The 26,618-nt window shown below is 41.8% G+C and overlaps 1 protein-coding gene across 2 annotated transcripts; it reads left to right on the top strand.

Moving 5' to 3' along the window:
- On the top strand, nucleotides 1-26,076 carry LOC138950121 (immunoglobulin A1 protease autotransporter-like). 2 transcript variants are annotated; one of them, XM_070321877.1, is made up of 3 exons: nucleotides 1-86; nucleotides 7,430-7,823; nucleotides 24,036-26,075. In XM_070321877.1, exons 2-3 carry the CDS (start codon nucleotides 7,481-7,483, stop codon nucleotides 24,998-25,000), a joined length of 1,308 nt encoding a protein of 435 aa, XP_070177978.1. In that variant the 5' UTR covers nucleotides 1-86; nucleotides 7,430-7,480; the 3' UTR covers nucleotides 25,001-26,075. The 2 variants fall into 2 exon arrangements, with proteins under 2 accessions (XP_070177978.1, XP_070177977.1); XM_070321876.1 differs by lacking the exon at nucleotides 1-86 and adding an exon at nucleotides 1,976-2,094 and having other exon boundaries at nucleotides 24,036-26,076.
- The last annotated feature ends 542 nt before the right edge of the window (nucleotides 26,077-26,618 follow it).

Raw genomic sequence — 26,618 nt, forward strand, 5'->3', positions numbered from 1 at the left:
CGACACGTGATGCGGAAAAGGAGAACATCCGTGACGAGCCTCCAGCTACAGATCTCTGGTAAAACGCACATGCGGCTACAATACAGGTAGGACGGCAGCCGGCCTTGTTTATCTGGTTCTGGTTCTGGTATGGTACGTCGCAGGAGCCAAGTTGACTATATGCGACGGGACTGATGGGCGCAGCGGCCTAAAAAGAGGAGGAGGGAGGAGGGAGGTTTCCTACCGCAGTAGAAAAGGCTTTTGCTGATGTGCAGCCTATCACCTCCTCGCTTAGATGGTTCCACTCCTGAGCTGTCTTTACAAAAAATGAGTGTCTGAACAGTTCAGTTCGGCAGTGTGGTATGGTTAGGCCTTTAGAGTTGTTGATGGCCTGCCTCTCGATCACATTGTTGGAACTGTAGTCGCTAAACTGTGTTGGCTTCACCCTCCTGCGGGTCTGTTTTGCAGGGGTGAGGAAGTTTTCGGGGGGGAGTGCTGGTATCTGCCCTGTGGATATTTTGAACAGTGTTGTAAGTCTATGTTGGCGCCGTCGTTCTTGGAGTGTTGTGAGCTCGAGGTCCTTTAGCATCTTGGTGACAGAGCCAGGCTCTCTAGACTTATAGTTTGAAGGGAAGGAGGACAAGGGGTGACCTAATACAAACATATAGAATTATAAATGGGGTGGATGATATTGACATGCACAAAATATTCACATTCAAGCAGACAGACAACACCAGAAACAGCCAGGGAAAAATCTTTGTTCAACACTGTAAGACTAACAAGCGCAAGTTTTCGTTTTCTCATAGAGTTGCTAACAATTGGAATGCACTACACGCTAACATAAAATTCGCACCCACAGTAGACGCCTTCAAAAACTTCTTGGACAATTCTCCAAAATTTCTTAACCTTTTTTACGACTTTGATTGAAAGCATTGAAAGAATAGGGATTTAGGCATGCAAAGTATGTGACAAAGAAGGGGCACCAATAAGGCCTCGCGGCCTTCGGCTAACAAATATAGCCGCCCCTATATACTACTACTACTACTACTACTACTATAGTCCTTGGTGATGAACCTGGCTGCTCTGTGTTGTACGCGCTCTAGTCGTTCAATGTCTTGCTTCAGGTGGGGATCCCACACAACCGCAGCATACTCTAGGGTTGATCGTACCAGGGCAATGTATGCTGTGCGTCTGCAGGTCTGTGGGCAGTTCCGTAGATTTCGGCGGAGGAATCCAAGAGTTGATGATGCTCTGTTGCTGGTGGTCGTCACATGTGGTGACCACTTTAGGTCGGATGAAATTTGGACACCGAGATAGGGGCTCTTGTCAACTTGCTTGAGGGTTGTTCCATCAAGGTTGTAGAAGAAGTTGGAAGTGGGCTTTGAACTAAGGATGTAGCACTTCTTTGCGTTGAATTTCACCCCCCATTTATGTGCCCACTGCTCCAGTTGTCTGAGGTCCTCTTGGAGAGTGAGGTGGTCCTGGAAGGTACGTATCTCTCTGTATAGTAGGCAGTCGTCTGCGAAAAGTCGTACCGTTGATTTCACAGACTGTGGTAGGTCATTGATGTGGCACAGGAACAGCAAAGGGCCGAGCACTGTGCCCTTTGGGACCCCTGACATGACTGTCACTTCCTCGGACTCCTCGATCTCACATAAACTGCATACTAACGATCTTCCCTCCCCCTCAAAGTACTGCTGATTGAACTTTAGACCTCGTATTTCACTCGTGAAAATTTGTTTTTAGACTTGGAAATTTGCTTAGTTTAGATTAGTTTGTGGGGATATGGTGTAGGCCGTAAAGCCCAATATCGTCCCATCAGTATTTTTCAACATTTTTGTCTGCATTCACTTGTTCATGATATTTAATTCATCATTTTCATGTTCCATTTACTCATCAAAATTAAATTTCACTGTTAAAATGTGGATATCATCATCCAAGTTGATTACAACCGGTTTTTGAAGGAGTAAACATTTTGTGCTTTTTTTTTAGAAGGTGCAAGTGCATTCCAAAGGGGTACTTCTTTTACCCGGAATCGACCAGACTCGCCGACGAGGCATCCTGACAAACGATGAACGAAATATGATACAGTCAAACTTCCACTCTGAGGCGCTGGTCAGTAGAAAATGCCTTCAACATGAAGCAGCCATGCTTTTTGTTAAGCCTAAGGATCAATAATGTTCACAATGTCGACAAAGTTAGAGTGAGGTCAGACTTAACATTGCTCAGTACAAAACAGCAACAACCCTTGCGTCAGTTTCAAATATGTAATATTGTAAGCTTTCACGTTAATGTGGGCGTATGAGAGAGAGAGGGGGAGAGAGAAAGTCAAGTCAAGTCAAGTATTTTATTGTTTTGGGCCCAGAGGGCTTTGAAACAAAGATATAACTTTAACAAGAAAAGGTAACAAATCAGACAGTTAATATATGTATACAAATTGAGCGGACAAATACAACAATACTATACAACCAAAATGAATTGGCAATAAATATATATATACACTTCCATACATGTATACAAACAAAAAGAAAAGAAAATAGGTTTAACAAAATCAGGTAAGAAATGAGACAGATAATATGTATACATTAAGCGGACAACGATAATATACAGCCGAAATAAATTGGCAATACCATTCTTGACCTTGAAGCAAGGTCAAGATGCTATGTATGTTTTTTGGGGCCTTGTGATCATATACCATCTTGCCAAATTTGGTACTGATAGACTGAATAGTGTCCAAGAAATATCCAACGTTAAAGTTTTCCGGACGGACGGACGACTCGGGTGAGTACATAGACTCACTTTTGCTTCGCATGTGAGTCAAAAAGCATGCATTTCATACATATATATATATATATACATATCCCATGACCTGCCTTCTTTGTCTCTGTTACTTCAGTATGGGTATATATGTTGTATTTTTATAGCTCAATAAATACATCATGGACTCCAAAAAATATTTGATAGTGCAGATTCCTGTGTGTGTAGGTCAGCTGATTCATAAATAAAATCCACACTAAATGCTTTGCGTTGAAATAAAGGATGCACTTTTTATGGGTTAGGGTTAGGGTTCGGGTCAACCGGAAAATACGTCATAATGACCAGCCAATCACAGCCTGGCTGCGTCCTGCCGCTAGCTTCCCGTACCAAAGAATTATTCTTTTGAAATTAAGTGACGCATTGAGCCACAGAATTAAGCGCAATTCATTAATTTGATTGAGGAAAATATCTCCCACGGTTGTCTCCATTTGCATACGTCGAATACATCATCATATCATTATCATATCATCAGATCATTATCATATCATCAGATCATTATCATATCATCAGATTCAGAGACGTTACAACTTACAGTCCATCAATAAGTTTCACAACAACTATTCTTTGTTTTGTTTGATATGAGTGATTTGTTTTAAAAAATAAATCTAAAATGCCACTGGAGCTATGAATTTACAACTTATACAGGGCTTTCAAGTTCAAATTACCAGTTGAACTAAAGTACGATATGAGGTTGGCTATAATCACACTGAATGGACCTGGAAATGTTGACTCTATTTTGAGTGTGCAATATCTCCATGTGTCAGGCATCACCCGTAACATTTTGGTCAAGTAAGTGGGAATGTGAGCAAAATGTTGCAGATCTCATCCTGAACTTGTGTATGGGACTGGTTTTGTGAGGGTGTTTTAAGGCTGGAGGATACACCAGAGGCCATATTTCAAAGTGATTAGGCAGTTTTAAAACTTACTTTTTATGTTAGTTCAATGTTTGGTTTATCAGGAAAAACAAAAAGAAAATTGCTTGACGCGCAAAATTTTAAGATAATGACTGAAGTTTGAGCATGGGTATCAGATTTTTTCACACACACACACACACACACTGCTCCCATGGGGTCGCCTTCACGCGGCGGGAGCGTTTAAACAGAGCTACCCCACCCCTTTACTTCTCATCTTTTGTCTTATTTCTGCCTTACCAGTCCTTTCACCTATATTTCCTTACAAGAAAACTCTCCCTACTATTCCCTGCAGTTTTCCAATTCTTTTCTTGTTGTCTTATTTCTACCTGACTGGATCCATCACCTTTATTTCACTTACCAAAAGTCTTCTTTTCCACATCCTTATTTCTCTGCACCCCGCATGTCGTAAGAGGCGACTAACGGATTCTGTTTCTCCTTTTACCCTTGTTAAGAGGTTCTTGTATAGAATATAGTCAATGTTTGTAAAGATTTTAGTCAAGCAGTATGTAAGAAATGTTTAGTCCTTTGTACTGGAAACTTGCATTCTCCCAGTAAGGTCATATATTGTACTACGTTGCAAGCCCCTAGAGCAATTTTTTTATTAGTGCTTTTGTGAACAAGAAACACTTAACAAGTGGCTCTATCCCATCTCCCCCCTTTCCCCTATCCCATCTCCCCCCTTTCCCTCGTCGCGATATAACCTTCGTGGTTGAAAACGACGTTAAACACCAAATAAAGTTAAAGTTAAACACACACACTACTGAAGAAATTGGGATATTGTATTGTGAATATGTAAAAAAAATAACAATCAGATGATCACAAACTGAAGAAGAGAAATAGGGAAGCTAAATAGAACATCAAACATAGTGATTTTACTGGTGAATTTTGAAAAAACCCACTTATGTATCCATTTTTGAAGCAGGAAACACAGACAAAGATACATGAAAAGTGTTAAAAGTGACTACAGTGTTCAGAAATAGTGTTAGATACCAAGTTGAGTTATCCCTCTTCTCCACTTTTAAAAGAAACACACCTTTTGTCGCGCAAAATCTTGAACTGTGATGCTTTTACTACCTCCACCCCCAACCCATTTTTCAAAAAAGAGTGCATATTATCTTCCAAATAGAAAAGCAAGGTAGTCAGATGACCAAAAACTTAAGAAGAGAAATAGGGAAGCAAAATAAAATGAGAACATCCAACATTACGTAGTGATTTAACTGGTGAATTCAGAAAAAAACACTTTTTTACATTTAGTCAAGTTTTGACTAAATGTTTTAACATAGAGGGGGGAATCGAGACGAGGGTCGTAGTGTATGTGTGTGTCTGTCTGTGTGTGTGTGTAGAGCGATTCAGACTAAACTACTGGACCGATCTTTATGAAATTTGACATGAGAGTTTCTGGGAATGATATCCCCGGACGTTTTTTTCTTTTTTTCGATGAATGTCTTTGATGATGTCATATCCGGCTTTTTGTAAAAGTTGAGGCGGCACTGTCACACCCTCATTTTTCAATCAAATTGATTGAAATTTTGGCCAAGCAATCTGCGACAAAGGCCGGACTTCGGTATTGCATTTCAGTTTGGTGGCTTAAAAATTAATTAATGACTTTGGTCATTAAAAATCTGAAAATTGTTAAAAAAAATTATTTTTTTATAAAACGATCCAAATTTACGTTCATCTTATTCTTCATCTTTTTCTGATTCCAAAAACATATAAATATGTTATATTTGGATTAAAAACAAGCTCTGAAAATTAAAAATATAAAAATTATGATCAAAATTAAATTTCCGAAATCGTTTTAAAAACTATTTCATCTTATTTCTTGTCGGTTCCTGATTCCAAAACCATGTAGATATGATATGTTTGGATTAAAAACACGCTCAGAAAGTTAAAACGAAGAGAGGTACAGTAAAGCGTACTATGAAGCACAGCGCAACCGCTACCGTGCCAAACAGACTCGTCACTTTCACTGCCTTTTGCACTAGCGACGGACAACGTTCAGTTTCATTCTGTGAGTTCCACAGCTTGACTAAATGTAGAAATTTCGTCTTACGCGACTTCTTACTCATTTTTGAAGCTTGGAAGAAAGAAACAAAATTGAAAGTGGTTACAGTGTTCATAAAATAGTGTTAGATACCAAGTTGAGTTATTCCTCTTCATCAGAGTTAAAAGAAACACACCTCTTGTCGTGCAAAATCTTGAACTGTGATGCTTTTACTACCACAACCCCCTACCCATTTGACAAAAAAGAGTGGATATATATATATTTATTCTCGTCCACTTAGTAAAGTAAGATAATGAGATGATCAGAAACTGAAAAAGAGAATTAGGAAACAACATAGAACATAAAACATAGTGATTTTACTGGTGAATTCAGAAATAACACCTATAAGCCCATTTTTGAAGAAAAAATAAAAATGTACCGACCATGGCAAGGCTCGAACCGGCGACCTTACGGTATCTAGCGCATTTCACTAACGACTGAGCTAAGAAGACAAGCTGACTGTTGTGTGAATAATAGGAAAGTCTATTTTGTGGTATACTCTATCCCGTGTTTGCAGGTTCTAGCTATTGTTTTAAATTGAACTAATAAAAATGTCGATATTTTACAACTTCTGGCGTTTCCGAATGTTAATTTCATATTATTTGGCATATGGATATGGCTCATGCGTGGATTACCTGTTACGACACACAAAGCGTTCTATATCCGATAAGGGAGGCTATCCCCAACGTAGTTGCAGAAGTAACCTACAGCCTTAAGTACCCATCTCATCCCCCCTCTTTACATTTTCTTCATAATGTGGGTAGGGGGACTTAGAGAAAAGGTGTACAGAGAAGCCTCAGCGTTGCCGTAGTAATCCTGGCTGGTAACTCCATATTGGAACCCCTTTTTTAATCCCGCAGTGGGGCACTGCGGTTATGAAATTAAAGGCCCCTCCTGTATTTGGAACCGCAGGAGCTTTCTAGTTTGCTGTTAGGTAGATTTTTGGTTCCTCTTTCCTGTCATGCTCTCTTTTTCTTCATGAATTCTTTTCTTTTTTCTGCCTTCTTGCTCATTCACCTGTATTTTTTCCAAAAATCTCTTCTCTTGCCGCTTGTCTTGCGATTCATGTATAGTTTAATCTGTTAGTGTTCTGATGTAAGTCCAGCAGTAGATAGGTTAAGCCTATTTTAACATACTGGAAACTGGTAATCTTCCAGTAGGTATTAATTTAGTTTTACTAAAGCCTGCTGGGACACAAGTAATGGGTTAGTGCATTTGTAAACAGGAATCGCTTGACAAGTGGCCCCCTTCATCCCCCCCTTCCTCGTCCTGATATGGCTCTGCGTAGTCGGCTGGACGTTAAGCAACAAATAAATAAATAAATAAATAAAACCCTTTTTTAAGACAGTAACAAATCTGAGACAATCTGGTTTTAAAAAGGAGGGTGTCTTAATAATAAAATGAAGGTAACCTTATGAACAGAACATGTAAGAAAAGCTGGTCTGTAAAGAGGAAGAACAAGGGGTTCTCCTGTGTCAGGTTTCTCCTGTGTCAGGTTTCTCCTGTGTCAGGTTTCTCCTGTGTCAGGTTTCTCCTGTGTCAGGTTTCTCCTGTGTCAGGTTCCTATGCAACTTTGCAAGATCATCTGTTTGAAATTAATGTTTGAAGGAGAGAAATTCTGTCTCAGTTGGTGCCAGCACATTGTTTAAATGAACCATGACTGTGATTGTTGCAGCTGTCAGTGGACAGAAGCCAATCAAGAGAGACAGTGAGCGTCTGTGACAGGATGGAGACAGAGCAACACTCACACGAGACAGAGTTCAAGATAGAGATTGACGTAGCTGAAGAACCGCCATTGGCATGGTGCATGACACAGCAACAACCGCAGTCAGTGGAGAGAAGCCAAGCCAGACAGACAGTGAGTGGCTGTGACAGGATGGAGGAAGAAGAGCAGACAGTGAAGATAGAGGTTGAGACAGAAAGAGATACACAAGAACCACCACTAGGGAGACAATCAGTGCCACAGTGCACGACACAGCAACATTCACGAGAGCCAGAGATCAAGATGGAGATCGACGTTGCCGAAGAACCACCACTAGCATGGTGCATGACCCAGCAACATTCACATGGTGAGTGTTGAAATGATGGTTAGATTTTATAACCTGAACCTCGACAACAACAAGGTACTGATGAGGGTCTCTTTAACAGGGTAAGATCCTTAGAGGAGGCGGCCAATCAGGCTAGGCAGGATTCGGAAACCAGGATTAGGGCTCTCGAGTTAGCTTTAGCGAGTCAGTCTGCCAGACAGAAGGGGCAGGCCTTGGACGCCCTCTCCATTACGGTTCCCCACGAGATAAAGGAGAGAATTGTGCTTAACAAATTTGTGGACCTGCAGGTTTTCTCTGCGAAATCGTTTCTGGACAGGCTTGAGGAAAAGGCCTTAGCCTTTGTTCATGACGACTGGTTGGTCCGGTGTCAGAATAATGTGACTGGGTGAGACAAGAAGCCTGTGCTGCGACTTCTGTCTTGTGTGTGGCGCACATTTTATGTCAAAGCAGCACCGCCCTGATATGGCCCTTCATGGTCGGCTGGGCGTTAAGCAAACAAACAAACAAAATTGTTCATGACAAGCAAGGGCGGCTGGTCCCAAGGCTAGAAAGGCGAAGCAAGGGAGACCTCACCATAGATCAGTGGTCTTCCGCCTTCCACGTTCTGATGAGCGTTTACCTGGTGCGGCACCCCCAGCAGCTCCAAGATATGCTCGCCTACGCTGAGCTGATAAGGGGCGCCGCAAGGGACAACCCAGGTAACGCCTGGGCCCTTTATGACCAACAGTTTAGGTCCCGCCTAGAGGCTGACCCCACACGCCCCTGGGGGAATGATTGACAATCAGCTATGGCTGCAGCTTTTTCAAAGCAGCCGTGGCGGTTCCCCCTAGATGAATACGATCGTGAGTTAGGTACCAATGTCTTGAATTTATGGCACACTTTTCCAGAGAAAATAATATTGTACGCGTTGCTTGATGTTTCCAGTAGAACACCGCGTATCACAGTCACACACGTTGGAACCAGGCACTCACGAAAGACACTTTCTTCACTTTTTCACACACTAAAACACCACTCTTCAGGCGACTATGCGGCAAATGTCGTAATCCCTGTCTGTCACAGATATCATATTCATAAACATCCAGCAATAGTGATGCTCTGCTATCTAATTAAAAATATATTAATCACAAAGCTATTCTCATCCGTCCACGACGCGAGACCATGCCTTGACTGACTAAATGAAAGTTTTCCCACCAAATTTCTTCTCTTCCCGCAAATTTTGGTGACCTAGTTAGTCTCAGACAAAACCAAACATGTGGGCTGGGGGAGCGAAATGCACGCTCACAGTGCCGTTATGTATCTGGACTTACTGGTCAACCTGAAACCAACGGTCACATTCGTAATTAACAACCGCAAACCATATCTTTTGTTCAAAATAAGGGTGTCTAACAAGTCACTTTCAACTTGTTAGATTCACAGACTTTACATTTGGTTTTTTATGGCAAAGACAATGGTCAATATATTTTCTCCAGAGAATGCAGTCAGTTTGTGTAACCAGGGTTCCACTGTTCCAAAAGCCGGCTAGACTGACCGACTCGTCTTGAAAACGGTAACGACCTTGATACCTTGGGAACTGTAAGACCAAGACACAGAGCTACATAGTGGCGCCAGTATATTGGATAAAACATTAGAAAGCAGTGACACATTGAACTCTGTAGGTGGTTCCTCAAGTTCTTGACATCCGATTGTTGGTGCGAGTTTCCACTCTGGTTCTGCACCAAGAGAGAGGGTATTTCTACTCTTCAGTCTACAACACGAAGTCAGGTTGACCGGTTGCGTCAGTGTATGGCACTGCATAACTTTGACCATGTGCTCAGTTGTATTACACAGTGTACAAATGCGTGCGCGCATACGACGGTATGTGCGCGTGTGTATGTGTGTGTGTGCGTGTAATCTGCACTCAGCGGATTTATTGTCTTTCTCTTCTTTTCTTTCAGGAAGAGAATCTTTCTGTTTTGGGGAGTTGTGAATTTCTATCTTTCAGGAATGCTGTCTTTCATACCTTCAGAAAAGGTATGTAATACGAAGGTTTCTGCCAGTTATCTCTTTGAGGTTTTGGGTGCTTACAGAATACTGTGCCCCTTGCGGGGGCATCAAACATCGAGGTCACAAGCAGGATCAACGGGAAGGTCGGCTGGGCGGACAGAAGACTACAATAGGAAGGTTTCCGCCAGTTATCTCTCTTTGAGGTTTTGGGTGCTCAGGGGTGTCGTTTAGGTCGGCCCTTTGGCCAATCGCCGATTTTTTTTACTTTGGCCGAAACTTTCATGTCCCTATCGGCCAAATGTCCGAAGAGTATTCGCCTAAATCGGCCAAAGTTTGTCCAGTTTTTGACTCACATGCGAAGCAAAAGTGAGTCTATGTACTCACCCGAGTCGTCCGTCCGTCCGTCCGGAAAACTTTAACGTTGGATATTTCTTGGACACTATTCAGTCTATCAGTACCAAATTTGGCAAGATGGTGTATGATGACAAGGCCCCAAAAAACATACATAGCATCTTGACCTTGCTTCAAGGTCAAGGTGGCAGGGGCCATAAATGTTGTCTAAAAAACAGCTATTTTTCACATTTTTCCCATTTTCTCTGAAGTTTTTGAGATTGAATACCTCACCTGTATATGATATATAGGGCAAAGTAAGCCCCATCTTTTGATACCAGTTTGGTTTACCTTGCTTCAAGGTCAAGGTCACAGGAGCTCTTCAAAGTTGGATTGTATACATATTTTGAAGTGACCTTGACCCTGAACTATGGAAGATAACTGTTTCCAACTTAAAAATTATGTGGGGCACATGTTATGCTTTCATCATGAGACACATTTGGTCACATATGGTCAAGGTCAAGGTCACTTTGACCCTTATGAAATGTGACCAAAATAAGGTAGTGAACCACTAAAAGTGACCATATCTCATGGTAGAAAGAGCCAATAAGCACCATTGTACTTCCTATGTCTTGAATTAACAGCTTTGTGTTGCATGACCTTGGATGACCTTGACCTTGGGTCAAGGTCATGTATTTTGGTAGGAAAAATGTGTAAAGCAGTTCTTGGTGTATGTCATTACTAGGTTTAGTTATTTGACCTTGACGGTCAAGGTCATGTCAAGGTCAAGTATGTGAGTCGTATGGGCTTTGCCATTCTTGTTATTATTGGTCAGGCTTTGATTGCTAAAACTGCTGCCGATGTACTTAGTCAACTGACTGACGTTTATTTCCTTCGCGAATACCAAAAACGAAACATCAATGTTTTGAACGGAAGCCAGTGCCAAAACCTATAGATGCCAGAGTGGTTTCCCTTAGACATGGGAAACCACACTCTCAGCATTGCGTTCGCGATAGTTTATCAATTAGTCAGTGCTTTCGATTTGGATTTGAACATCATGTCGCAACCAAAAAAGAAAAAAAACTAAATTGGCCAAGGTTTGCTACCCTTCGCCAAGGTACCATATTTGACGGACTACAAGCCGCGACTTCTTAAAAAAAAAATCGCATTGCGGCTTATAAAAAGATGCGGCTAAAACGTTACCTAAACTTTAATAGCATTCACCTTATGGAAGTCGCCGCGGATTTTCATTTCGCTCGATTAGCGATTACCCGTACTTTATTAGCTCTCTACTCAAGACTCGGCGCTTTTCTCTTTCTTTCGCGAATCTTCGTTTGTCAACAAGTCGTTGTGACAAGATAGCGTACAGAGAAACACCGGATGTATCAGGATCTCACGCGCGCGAGATTTCGTTTTTTTGTGTCTCGCGATAGTTGGAGGAGCGGGAGCCGCCATCTTGTGTTTTCGTCTGCTCGAAATGTGCGTAAAAGTCGTAAATCATCCCAAAAAAGCTTATTCCGGGCGGGACTACATGTGTGTGTTGGTTACAAATTGTGCGTGTGATATTTTTTTCAAACTTTTTCACTTTTCTTCTTTGTTTCACTTGTTTATTCTCGGAACCGATTTTGCCAAATACCGTACTTTCGTTTGCCTGGTTGTTTTGATTGATTGACACAATCTGATTATATTTTTTTTGACGGCGGCTAATATAGTGACGCGGCCTATACGTGGCTCGTCTCAATTTTTTTGTTAAAAGTCGGGGGTGCGGCTTATAAAACAGTGCGTCTTGTAATCCGTCAAATACGGTAAGTGATTCCGGACAAAATGACAGGAACACTGCGAATGTGGACAGTGTCAGTGTGAGTGGTAGTAGTGTTGTTGAGTCTGTCGAAGCAGACAACACAGCAGACGATAGTCTTTCTTTATTTGGTGTTTAACGTCGTTTTCAACCACGAAGGTTATATCGCGACGGGGGAAGGGGGGAGATGGGATAGAGTTAATTGTTTCTTGTTTACAAAAGCACTAATCAAAAAAATTGCTCCAGGGGCTTGCAACGTAGTACAATATATTACCTTACTGGGAGAATGCAAGTTTCCAGTACAAAGGACTTAACATTTCTTACATACTGCTTGACTAAAATCTTTACCGGGTAGCTCAGGTGGTAGAGCACTGGACTTGTGATCGAAAGGTCGCTGGTTCGAATCCGGGCCGGGACGGACACGGGTCAACTTTATGTGCAGACCCAGAGACGGTATCCATCTCCCACCCCCGTGTCACCACAATGGCACGTTAAAGATCTTGGTCATTCTACCATAAGTGCAGATGGCTGATACCACCTAAACACGCATATATCAAAAGCCGTGAGGGCGTAAAAACTCGAATCGTATAAACCAATTCATGTCCAATATAGGCAATTAAGACCTGACGGACAATAAGCCCCTGAAAATTTACTGCGTTCATTAATTAATTCCTATTGTTTACATGTGCCAATAATTAGGGAGGCCCATCGCACATAGCACAATCAGCCATTTTTACACCCTCATTAAACACAAACAGATTAGGTTATAACAGTCAAGCAATGTTTATCCGAATAATGTATATACTTTAAATAAGCACAACAAATTTCAAAGCTCTATGATTTCAGAAAACAAAGTTACAGGCTAGCAAAATACGGCTAATCGGGCAAAATGACCAAATTTGGAATTGGGCAGAAAAATAGTGTGCATAAGGTGTTTTTTAAGAATCCAACATAGAAATGAAGTTATTGGTTTTTTTTAATGTTTAGGACATGTAACCAATAAAATATGAGAAATAAAACTTGTTTTGAATACTTTATAGATGATTTTGTTTTTCAGGCTGTAACATTAAAATGACATGAGAAATGAAAACTGAACTTTGAGCTTGAAGCTAAACCAATCCAATGATTATGTACATATGATATATCAAATTAAAGGTCATCACCTAAGCTATCCAATGACGTATGTTTTGAAATTGATAACATGATTCTGAAAAAGTGTTACATAATATCAAGATTTTTAACATCGCAAAATGTCCTTTCACGCCAACATGCGACAAAGGACCAAAGATTGCAAAAATCAATTAAATTCCTTTAAGAGATGATTCTTTGCTAAAACAGTCATTATAAAAATGTATGTGGCATATTTCATTCATCCTGTAAGCAGTATGTGAGACAATACATAAACACAGCAGTTAACGGATTGCATCACAGACAACCATGACCAAAGGCAGAGTCAGAGAGGATACCTGTCACTCAAACAAAACAGTTTTCCACAAATCTTATTTTAACTAAAAGGGAAGTTGCCAATAAAACATAATTTTAACCAAAATTAAGATGTGTACCAAAAAAAAAGAGTTAAAAACGTTTTTTTTTAATTGTTTTTTTTTGTTGCTTTGTTTTTGGATTTATTTCATCATTAAATCCATTTCGAACTCACATTGAAATTAAAATACCGTGAAGAGAATCAATAAAGGATATTACGTTTCTATGCTGTTTAAAAGCAAGTTAAAAGTCGCTTCAAAAAGTTAAAAGAACTGCATTCATTACATGTGTCATGTCATTTGGAGTCGCGAGCGAGCGACAGTCACGGGACTGACGGAGCTGTTCAACATCAAACCGTCAAGTCTTGACGAAAGTTAAGGATGATTAAATCAAGAGAGGGGGCTGAAAGTTACTATAGTTTGATTACAACCAAGTATAAAGACGACGTGAAGAAAAATTTCAAGACAAAGTCAAAGAAGATGGGCAAACAAATCGATGGTAAAGAAAGCGGCCGTCTGCTTTGGCCTTTCTTCCGACACTTGACTGACCCGAAAAAGGGGGAGTCAGGTCTGAGCAACCGGTCAACTTAGGATGCTTTAGACTTTCTTTTACGAATGTTTGAATGAATTTGTTCATAACAACAAGTAATTAAATAACGCAACACATCTAGGTCTTTATCCGAATGCGGAAAACACGTAAACAAAAACTACAGAAGGACTTAACCAGTCTGTGTCCCCCCACGGAAAATAGACTCGACCGACCATTGAGAAAATTTCCGCGTGCTGGCGACGATGCAGCTAGCGTGGAGCTTCGTTGGTTGTTTTCAGTCACACGATTCACATTATCCTCACTTCGAATCGCTCGCCTTGGTTAAATAACTTACGAAAACTTTCAAAACTTGGCACACGGACTGATGATGATAGTTTCTTCGACGTGTAAACCGGTGAGAACAGATAAAGAACTGACTGAGGCGCAACACGTGTTCGCAGTTTGCAAAGTTGTGACGTCGATGTTGTGAACGTAAACGATCTTTTCATTGGCCTACCGGTTGCCAGAAGCAGCCCTGACCTATGAACTTAAGGTACACCAAATTTCATTGGATGTATTTGAATAATAATAATAATAAGAAGAAGAACATTTATATAGCGCTAAATCAAAAACTTTCGTTAAAAAGGCTTGCTCTAAGCGCTTGACATCTAAACTAAAACGTCATTCACACTCTTTGCAATGATGTACAAGAACTTCATGTCACACTCTTTCATTCAGTATAGCACCATTCACACAGTTGTTATTCTGTACAAGACAATAAGTTAGTCTAACATTTAGAATGTTCATAAGATGAAAACAAGAGAAAACCAGACTGATTAAAACAACTGCTTAGTACTAACAAAGCATGAATCTTAATGATAACGTAATACATATTTAACTGTTAAGACCATAAAAAACCTATATGCTAAAATAACTTCGAACTTCGAATAGTCTTGTTGGGCGACCCATCTAAAAATAGGCAAATTATACACAGTTTGTAGACCGTTCCAACACCCCGCGGCGCGAGCTGACAATTTCCCTGCACAGCTCGCGCCGCTACCGCTGTCGCTGTGCGATGAGCCGTTTTCAAGCACAAATATCTCCGCTTTGGAATGATGTACATACTACAAAATCCACACACAGTAAGAAACAACACCATTGAAGAAAATCTTGTAATTTGGTTGTTTTATTACAAATAACAACAGAGTAAGAGGCGAACAAAAGTAGCAAAAATATGATGCGGCTACAGTCGCTTTGAGCTCGCAGCGGTGGGCCTCCCTGACACAGGGTTTAATGCATAAAAAGGCAACTACATCAGGTTAATTTCACTTTAAGGCAAAGTATCTCAGCTGCTTTAAATCAAGCAGAAATATGAAAGTTGCAAACCATCCAAATATAGGTGTTATGTTCACCACAGATTGTCAAAAATTATCAGAAGCATAAAACATTTCAGTTTGTGTTTTGTAATGAAAAGAACAATTACACATGAAAATGCAGAATTTAATGCTGACAAAACCTGCAATTGTTTTTTTTTATGTTGTAATCCTAATTTCAGTAGACTTCCACTATGTTGTGGTCCAAAGAATGAGATAGCGATATACGCGTTTCTAGATCTGTGGGGGTAGTGTTGAGGCTGCGGCATCAACAAAAACAAAATTTTAAGTTTCGCTCCAGGTCACTTTTAAGGGAAGCAACTGCCTTTTCTTCCTCTTGAGTTAGAGATGAAACGTGGTTATTCCCGTTTGCACACGATTCCTTAACAACAAAGCCTATGTTCCTGTGGTCGCAGGGTGTGTGTATGTAACTTGAGTAAACTCATCTGAAGTACTTTTGACAAGACAGGCATGCCCACATACAGCATAAAGCATGGGAAGATGACTTTAAAGGCTCACTCCTTCTTGTGAAAATACCGGCACGGTTGGCCTAGTGGTAAGGCGTCCGCCCCGTGATCGGGAGGTCGTGAGTTCGAACCCCGGCCGGGTCAAGACTTTAAAATTGGCAATCTAGTGGCTGCTCCGCCTGGCGTCTGGCATTATGGGGTTAGTGCTATTCTTTCTTTCTTTATTTGGTGTTTAACATCGTTTTCAACCACGAAGGTTATATCGCGACGAGGGAAAGGGGGGAGATGGGAGGTTAGTGCTAGGACTGGTTGGTCCGGTGTCAGAATAATGTGACTGGGTGAGACATGAAGCCTGTGCTGCGACTTCTGTCTTGTGTGTGGCGCACGTTATATGTCAAAGCAGCACCGCCCTGATATGGCCCTTCGTGGTCGGCTGGGCGTTAAGCAAACAAACAAACAAACAAATCTTGTGAAAATGGTTTGGATCAGCATCTCAGATCAGGCCAGGCTTTACATGGGATAAGACCATCCCCTTCACTTGGTAACATACTAACAATTCCTCACTGCCCCTGGTCAGTTCAAATTGCTGTACAGCGGAAACCCAATTTTATCAGATTTTTGAAGGGTCTTAACACTATTGTGACTAGCACTGCCACGGCGTTTACGTCCTGCCTGCCCAAGCTTGCCACCAAGAAACTTCCCAAAAATCAGTAACTGTAAAGAAATCTGTCTAGCAAGCTTGAATTAAGTCCAATCACCACCAAATTTTGTGTACTAATTCAAAAATGGATGCCCAGTTCAGTCGTGCTATTTATAAGTTTGTCACGCGATTTGTTTTAGCAAAGGGGGGTGAAAGGGGGATAATTTGTGTTTTTTAACGTTTTTTTGTGTGTGTTTTATTTTCTACTGCTTTTTTTAAAAGTTATTTTTTAACAGAAAGTATTGTAAATAATGTTATAACCAAACAAGGTGTAAAACCTATGAATTAGCTGAAATATTGTTAACATTGTACACAGAAATAAGGAGACAGTACAAAGAAAAAAACAAGCAAATCACGCATTCACTCACAGCATCCTGACTCAAATGAAACAAAACTGTAGATCTAACACTCACCAAATGATGTCTAGGTAATCCATATTGAATATAAGTCACATTTTCACAACACAGTACCAAGTGTACACCTATGAACAATTCCAAAAGGATTTGAAGGCTCCAGCCATCCATTGTTATCAGTGCTGCCACGCCCCCATAGCTCCTGCACGATTCCGAGATACATGTTCGTCTAGCAGTATCACCGCCAACCACGTGTAGTTTGCCGACTCGTACTAGCAACAACGGGACTGTTTCTTCCTCACTTTCACTGCTTGTATCGCTTTCGTGAGGCGAAAACGATACGTCCGAATCATGCTCTACGGGATCCTCTAGGTCCAACATCCGGAGAATCTCCTCCCGAGACAAGGCTCGCCTTTGATTCATTTTTTTTCCTCAAAAACGCACACAAATCAGGCGGATTTGCAAATGGCAGAAGGGGACGCCAAGTGTATCAAGGGAAACAACTCAATTTATTTGCAAGCTTCAAAAACCGGGAAGCAATCACGAGTCGTGTACCCTCTATGGCTGGTACTGAAAAATGCGCTTCCCGTCCATGGGCGTGTCAGCGCTGGTACTGATTTATCAGTGTCCCGTCGCGAAAGTGTTAAAGGCCGAGGGTCGGCTATAAAAGCAGAGCGACGCGTGCCACTTCAGTCTAATGTCCAACCCTTTTCAGGTGTGAGGGAATAGCCTTGCAGCCCACGTAATAATATTCAGTGTGCGTGCGCGTGTTTGAGTGACTTCATTGGTACGCATGCACTTGACGCCATCTTTTATGTGACGTAATTTACGACGCACGATGCTAGCTTTTAGAACAGCTTAACTCAACTCAACTCAACTCAACTCAAATTTTATTGGCTTCAATTTTCAGAGAAGAATTTGTCTTGCGCTTGGGAGAAAGTAAGAGTATAACATATAAAAACAGCATTCATATCACATTTCATGTATCACACACAGTAATCACTAGTATAAGCCTACAATTATCACATTTGTACCTGTATCATACATGCAAATAAATAGTATCACATTCCACGTATCACACACAATATATACATTACATAACATACAGCAAGCTTCCATCTCCCGCGCCCCCCCCCCCCCCCCCCACACATACATATCCTCGCACGTGCGTCGACTCCATACAATGACATCATCAGTCCATTAACTAAAATGCACAATAACTAGTAGTGGGTACATAATACTTAATACGTGCTCAACTAGACCTGCTAACTAAAATAATAACAGAAACAAAAACAAGGACTGGGCACAACATTTACACGTGTGTGACCTACTTACATCAGGTGCCTGTGATCTATAAATAACAATGATTGCGTTTAAAGTAAAACATGAATAATGCCGATGTTTACTAACAATAAATACATAACAACTAAGATAAAAAAGTATGTGCTTTCATAATATGATTATTTTATAAAACACAGTGGGGAATTTTGGAAAATAATTTTTATACGAAACTGCGCACATCGAGTCGACGTGACTTTGTTGCAGACGACCAGCTGCTAATCTGTTAGTATCGATGTGCGGGAGTTGTTTGATAAAATGACACGTTTCCTTAGGATAATAGTCCCTTACGGACATGGTTGTTTAACGACAGTTAGCGGAAAATAGAGTAGTATAAATTAAGGAAGAACCGGATTATTTGCCGGAAGTTAGTGATTCAGGGTCAGAGTTCACTGTAGCGCATGATTATGCGAAATAGTCCAAAGATTTGAGGTCTATATAATGTTTTGGATTTCGAGGGTGCGGCACTCTTTGTTAATCGGGAGTCTTTTAATTATAACCAAATTCCTTGTTAACCGGGAAAAGTAAACCTTAGCCGACTTCTTCGTTAATCGGAAGCCGGCCCTCATTTCTAACCGCAAGGATTTATTGCTTAGATCTGTTGTTAATCATTCTTTGTGAACTAGGAACCTTGCAGTATGCACTGAATAACTCCTTGTCAATCGGGAGTTCTGTTATAACGTTTGTATAAATTCCTTGCCAATCGGGAATCTGATAGTGATAGTATTTCATGCACTGAATAGCTCCTTGTCAATCGGGAGTTCTGTTATAAAGACTTTAAGTCTGAATAAGTTCCTTGTCAATCGGGAACCTGATAATTCCCCCCTCTTGTTTAGACAATAGTCAGCGACAGTACTGAGACACGACAAAAATAATTATGAAGTGACGAGGGAAGAAAGAAAACGAGTCTGCGTGAGAGAGTGACGATGTTTTGATTCCATGCACTTGTAGAATAAAAATGATCTTTTAAACTGTACAACCACGGTGTGGGCTACATTCATTCGCAAGAGAGAGGCCGTTGGCCGTATGAGAGCTGAATACTAGATACTACTGCATCGGGGATAAGAGAGGGAAACGGGAAACATTCTTACACTCAAAACAAAACACAACGCGAGGTCAGACAAACAACATCACGAGTAAATAAGAAACATCCTGCACAATCCCCTGGCAGCCCCCGGTCTCAATCAAATCTGCCACACAGGAAACGAGCTCTCACTTGAAATATTATTTTCAAAAATACTCTGTCTATACCAAACTCAAAAGCACCATATTTGTCAGGCAAACATTTCAAGGTGTACACCATACACATGCACCCCAAAAAGTGTGTCTAATAAGCCCTGGATAACGTACTTTCAGAAAAAAAATTCACTCACCAAATTTGAATTCAAAATCAAGCGGCTGTCAGTCGTGGTGGACTGGGCGGAGCTAAAGACACGAGAAAGATAATGTCCACGTACCGCTCATTCCTTTTCGGCAACACACACCCGCAACACACCGTTTACCAGATGTTGCCTGACCCCAAAGTTCGGTCACTCCGCGCTATTGCAGCCGCCATGGATGCTACATGATACCACTGGACCCCCCGCGGGTTAGGGGGAGTCCCATATTGGTTGGGACTAGAAAGAATTTACCCGATGCTACCCAGCATGTCGTAAGAGGCGACTAACGATTCTGTTTCTTCTCTTCTTTTGTCTTATTTCTGCCTTACCAGTCCTTTCACCTATATTTCCTTCCAAGAAAACTCTCCCTACTATTCCCTGCAGTTTTCCAATTCTTTTCTTGTTGTCTTATTTCTTCTACCTGACTGGATCCATCACCTTTATTTCACTTACCAAAAGTCTTCTTTTCCACATCCTTATTTCTCTGCACCCCGCATGTCTGTTGTATGAGGCGACTAACGGATTCTGTTTCTCCTTTTACCCTTGTTGAGTGGTTCTTGTATAGAATATACAGTGGAGTCCGGGTACAACGAATCTCAAGGGAGATACATTTTAGTTCGTTATATCAGTAATTCGCTGTAGAGTTTTCAACCCTAAATGGCCTCAAGACAAGTTTTCCCACTCACCTTCAAATGATCGTCCCATCGATCTTTCCTTGGAGAGTACAATCTCTGCATGCTTCATAATATAATCCATAGAGAGGCATAGTTCAAATGTTCACTTTACTGTAATTTTAGAAGTAAAATTTAAAAAGTCGTGTAAAAGTATGTACGGTATTTTCCGGGTCATTAAGGGGGCACTTTTTTTCCAGGAGTGTATCAAAATAGAAATAAAATCAAAGAGACCGCCTGAGTACCAGTCAAACAACTTGTGATAATGCATGTTTCAGCTGAGACATCAAAGAGACCGCCCCATAGATTAAACTGTCACTGACCCCTGTGCAGGAAATGTTTCCACTCTCATATGACAGGGGAACCACCTCATAGCTAAAACTGGGTCATTGACCCCTGGGAAGAAGGTCAGTGTCTTTTAAAAACGCTCGCGCTGGACCCGAGTACTCTTCAGACATTCACACACACACACACACACACACACACACACACTCTCTCTCTCTCTCCCTCCCTCTCTCTCTCTTTCTTTCTTACACACACACAAACACACACACACACGAGTACAGACTCATGCACGCGCACACACACACACACACAAACACACACACACACACACACACACACACAAACAGTAACACTAACACATGTGCACAAAATGAACACACACACACACACACACACACACACACACACACACACACACACACACACACACACACACACCGCGCGAGAGAAACTAAAGACTACAGGGAGGCATTGACGTCAAAGACTTTCGACCGTGACGTAATTACGTCACTATTCTTGGTTTACGGTACCATTCCGCGGCTTTGCCACGAGTATGCCATAGTCTTGGTTGGCCGAGACCTTGCACCGTTCGTTGTAGCCTTGTGACTTTTAGAGACAAAACTGCTCTGGGGGGATGAAAACGTGTTTGTTATAAGAGGGATTCGTTATGCAAATGAGTTCAAAAGCTTCGTTGTAGCCCGAAAGTAACAAGTAAGAAATAGAAGGCTGTCTGCCGGGAAATCAATGGCAGTTTGTTAAAAGCGGGATTTCGTTTTACCCAGGTTCGTTATAGCTGGACTCCACTGTAGTCAATGTTTGTAAAGATTTTAGTCAAGCAGTATGTAAGAAATGTTTAGTCCTTTGTACTGGAAACTTGCATTCTCCCAGTAAGGTCATATATTGTACTACGTTGCAAGCCCCTGGAGCAATTTTTTGATTAGTGCTTTTGTGAACAAGAAACACTTAACAAGTGGCTCTATCCCATCTCCCCCCCCCCCCTTTTCCCTATCCCATCTCCCCCCTTTCCCTCGTCGCGATATAACCTTCGTGGTTGAAAACGACGTTAAACACCAAATAAAGAAAGAAAGAAAGATACCACTGGCTAATCTGCCTGAGCACTTTCAATGATCGTTCTGTAATTAATAAATTATTTCAAAGATAGTCTGCACTTTTCGAATGTTACTTCTTTTTTTTTTTTAGTGAAACATATACATTCGAAAAAAATACGTGTTCTTCTTGGGCTGAAAAAGTAAGCTAAAGCAAAGAATGTATGTCTCTAGCTGAAGTTATTTAGTGGATGAATACGATCGTGAGTTACCAATGTCTTGAATTTATGGCAGACTTTTCCAGAGAAAATAATATTGTACGCGTTGCTTGATGTTTCCAGTAGAACACCGCGTATCACAGTCACGCACACCGGCACGGTTGGCCTAGTGGTAAGGCGTCCGCCCCGTGATCGGGAGGTCGTGGGTTCGAACCCCGGCCGGGTCATACCTAAGACTTTAAAATTGGCAATCTAGTGGCTGCTCCGTCTGGCATTATGGGGTTAGTGCTAGGACTGGTTGGTCTGGTGTCAGAATAATGTGACTGGGTGAGACATGAAGCCTGTGCTGCGACTTCTGTCTTGTGTGTGGCGCACGTTAAATGTCAAAGCAGCACCGCCCTGATATGGCCCTTCGTGGTCGGCTGGGCGTTAAGCAAACAAACAAACAAACAAACAAACAGTCACGCACGTTGGAACCAGGCACTCATGAAAGACACTTTCTTCACTTTTTCACACACTAAAACACCACTCTTCAGGCGACTATGCGGCAAATGTCGTAATCCCTGTCTGTCACAGATATCATATTCATAAACATCCAGCAATAGTGATGCTCTGCTATCTAATTAAAAATATATTAATCACAAAGCTATTCTCATCCGTCCACGACGCGAGACCATGCCTTGACTGACTAAATGAAAGTTTTCCCGCCAAATTTCTCCTCTTCCCGCAAATTTTGGTGACCTAGTTAGTCTCGGACAAAACCAAACATGTGGGCTGGGGGAGCGAAATGCACGCTCACAGTGCCGTTATGTATCTGGACTTACTGGTCAACCTAAAACCAACGGTCACATTCGTAATTAACAACCGAAAACTATATCTTTTGTTCAAAATAAGGGTGTCTAACAAGTCACTTTCAACTTGTTAGATTCACAGACTTTACATTTGGTTTTTTATGGCAAAGACAATGGTCAATATATTTTCTCTAGAGAATGCAGTCAGTTTGTGTAACCAGGGTTCCACTGTTCCAAAAGCCGGCTAGACTGACCGACTCGTCTTGAAAACGGTAACGACCTTGATACCTTGGGAACTGTAAAACCAAGACACAGAGCTACATAGTGGCGCCAGTATATTGGATGAAACATTAGAAAGCAGTCCGTCGCGATATAACCTTGAATGGTTGAAAACGACGTTAAACACCAAATATAGAAAGAAAGATAGAAAGCAGTGACACATTGAACTCTGTAGGTGGTTTCTCAAGTTCTTGACATCCGATTGTTGGTGCGAGTTTCCACTCTGGTTCTGCACCAAGAGAGAGGGTATTTCTACTCTTCAGTCTACAACACGAAGTCAGGTTGTCCGGTTGCGTCAGTGTATGGCACTGCATAACTTTGACCATGTGTTCAGTTGTATTACAAAGTGTACAAATGCGCGCGCGCATACGACAGTGTGTGCGCATGTGTGTGTGTGTGCGTGTAATCTGCACTCAGCGGATTTATTGCTAGTGTCAATAAATCATTGCAACTAATAATGGTTCCAAACAACCGTCAGACAAAAAGGTGAATATCACACACAAAAATAACACACACACACACACACACACACACACACACACACACACACACACACACACACACACACACACACACACACACACACACACACACACACACACACAACGGGAATTTACAGAGGTTCACAAGAAAGGCACACAGCAAGAAGAGGTATGCAGTCAGCTGTTGGCTTGTTTAATCAAGCGGAATGCCTTGACCACTGCATCCACCAGACTAGGTAACCTGAGACCTGTTGGTCACTGAAAATAGGCTCCGCCAAGACCCATGGGTATTTCGGCCTGTTGGACCTCGGCCTTTCATAGGGGGGGGGGGGGGGGGGGGGGGGGGGGGTTCCACTGAATAAAATGATTTCTTGAGAAGCCAGTGGTTGCATTTACAACATTTAATTTAATTCATCAGCTAATGTCCACTATGCACAGGGATCACCCACGCTGTTCATTTCTGGTATGTGACCAAGTGGACAGATGGTCATATTCCATGCAAAGACCGGCAAAATCTGAGATGGTGAGCCGAACTGTTTTCCTGAGAAATTGTGTGCCTTTTTCTGTCTTTCCTTAACGTCTCGTCTTTTCTTTCAGGAAGAGAATGTTTCTGTCTTTGCGAGTTGTGAATTTCTATCTTTCAGGAATGCTGTCTTACATACCTTCAGTAAAGGTATGTAAACATTTTCATCACGAGACTTACAAAAGATTTTTGCATTTTCTGTTACAGCACCAGCAGGTGAAGATTTCAAGACAGACAAAACAGTCAACGTGCAGATGGAGCGTACATCAGAAATACCAACATCGTCCAGTGCTGATAGCAACGTTGTTTGGCTGAAACAAGAGGCACCTGAAAAAACATCATCCAGTGCTGACAGCAACGTTGTTTGGCTGAAACAAGAGGCAGCTGAAATAACAACATCGTCCAGTGCTGACAGCGACGTTGTTAGACTGAAACAAGAGGCAGCTGAAATACCAACATCATCCAGTGCTTACAGTGAAGTTGTTAGGCAGAAACAAGGGGCAGCAAAAATCCCAATTGATTTTGGAACCATTGCAGACACAGCTTCATTTTCAGAACAAGATTGGGGTACATGTTCCAATGATATCAAGCGTGAAAAAGACGATGTGGGAGAGGGTGGAGCAAGGCCAGTGATGGAGGTCTCCGACAAGTGCAAAGAGGAGTGTACATGCAATGCGAGGCAGGACTTCAAGACTGAGGCATTACCAGCTGTGACCGAGACCAGCAGTTCTGCAGCTGAAGACATCCCTGCAACAAGTGTGTATGCGCATGGTGAGAGTTTTGTTTGTGGTGGTGTGGAAGTTGAAGAGGACAGGAAACCAGACATTGCACGTGACTGTGTAACGCAAGCAGCATGTTGTCCTCTGTCTGCAGGCTGTTACTGTCAAGTGGAAGTGAAACAAGAGCCAGTAGAACCTACACAACACGTTGAGAGTGTGGAACACAGTGACTTGAAATCCTCTGACACCTTCACCTGTGAGACTGCAAGAGTCAAGGCTGTTGTGGTGGAGAAATGTTCAGCTACAGAATCTGTGGTCACTGCAAGTAAGACAAAGACATCATTGGACAAAGGGACAAGTCATAGGACAAAGGAAAAAAGAACAAAAATCAGAACACCTATCTTTCAGACATGGGATTCTTCCGTAAAATTACGGAATTCCGTAAATTTTTAGGCTCCAGGGATCATTCTTGAGATTCGTGCAAATCCGCTGAGAAAATGTTATGGTATATGTTGGTAAAGACCCAAGTTTTTCGGCCGGTCCGCTGATCGCGACGCTCCATTCCATACTATTCTTGAACGGTTGGTTTCTAAAACGGTCAGACTGTTGCTGGTCGATCCGTATGGGAACGCGCTCTGTGTCTTTGTCTCCTACAGTCACCGTTTCAACGTAGCTATCGGGGATTCAGTATAAGCATACCGTATGAGAATGATTCGGCGCCATTTTTACATCGCTTTGAGCCACTTGCCAAAATGATGAGGAAGCTAAAGCGAGACGAAACCGTTCTATCCCGGGAAATTGACCAGCAGAAGTACAAGAAAAATCTCTGGAGATTCGACTGGCTCGATGAAGTTGTATCATTGAGCTGGAAATACGAGAAAGGCTAGAAGACACAAGACATGAAACTGAAAGTTGGCGATGCTTTTGCTAAAATCAACTTGCCGAGAAAAGCTCAGTGCACTTTGTGCAACGATGTTAATGTTATCAACTACGGTTCCAATGGAAAGACTGCCCTCAAAAGCCACTTGAAAAGCAACAAGCACCTGACTATCCTGAAAACCCAGTCGTGTAATCAGTCACTGGGGTCGTTTGGCACCGACAAGGTAAGAACATTGAAACCACACCGTCACACGCCACCACCCCCCCCCCCCCCCCATCCCCGCCTGTCTCTCTCTCTCTCTCTCTCTCTCTCTCTCTCTCTCTCTCTCTCTCTCTCTCTCTCTCTCTCTCTCTCTCTCTCTCTCTCCTCCTTATTTTGAGTCTTAGCGTAAAATTAATTTGAGAAACATGGGAAGGAAGAGAAAGGGGGGGGGGGGGGGCTATGATTAAGCTGAAATATGCATTTCAGGGCCATTTTTTGTGTGTCTAAAACACTAAAAACCTTCAGCTTCTGGGGGCTTCTCCCCCAGACCCCGACCAGGGGCGTTGCCCCTGGACCCTACTGGGGGCCGCAGAAGGCCCCCAGACCCCCACCATTTTTTTCCTTAATTATCACTTTTTCTGAATCCCATGTCTGATCTTTAGCAGAACGTTAGTGAAAGAAAAACATATTGTTTTAGATGGATCTTTGAGTGGTAAAGATGAATCTCATTGTTTGAAGAACAATTTGACAAGATGTGCACTCCCATACAGTAAGAAACGACAATATGTCTGTTCCACGAGTGCAGTTACACATGATTCAAAGCGTCAAGTAAACAATCACATGTTGACAAGAGAAAGACCACATGCCTGCCTTAAGTGTACAACAATATTTGGTCAAAAGGGGGGTGCAAACAAACACATGTTAACACATACAACTGAAAAGCCACATGCCTGTCCTTATTGCAAAGTGAAATTTGCTCTGAAAGAGCATTTGAAGACCCACATGTTAACACATACAGGAGAAAAGTCACATGCCTGTCCTTATTGCAAAGTGAAATTTGCTCTGAAAGGGCATTTAAAGACCCACATGTTGACTCATACAGGAGAAGGGCATTTAAAGACCCACATGTTTACACATACAGGAGAAAAGTCACATGCCTGTCCTTATTGCAAAGTGAAATTTGCTCTGAAAGGGCATTTAAAGACCCAC

This window comes from Littorina saxatilis, linkage group LG16 (genome assembly GCF_037325665.1).
Source record: "Littorina saxatilis isolate snail1 linkage group LG16, US_GU_Lsax_2.0, whole genome shotgun sequence".
In the NCBI taxonomy this organism is placed as follows: Eukaryota; Metazoa; Mollusca; class Gastropoda; order Littorinimorpha; family Littorinidae; genus Littorina; species Littorina saxatilis.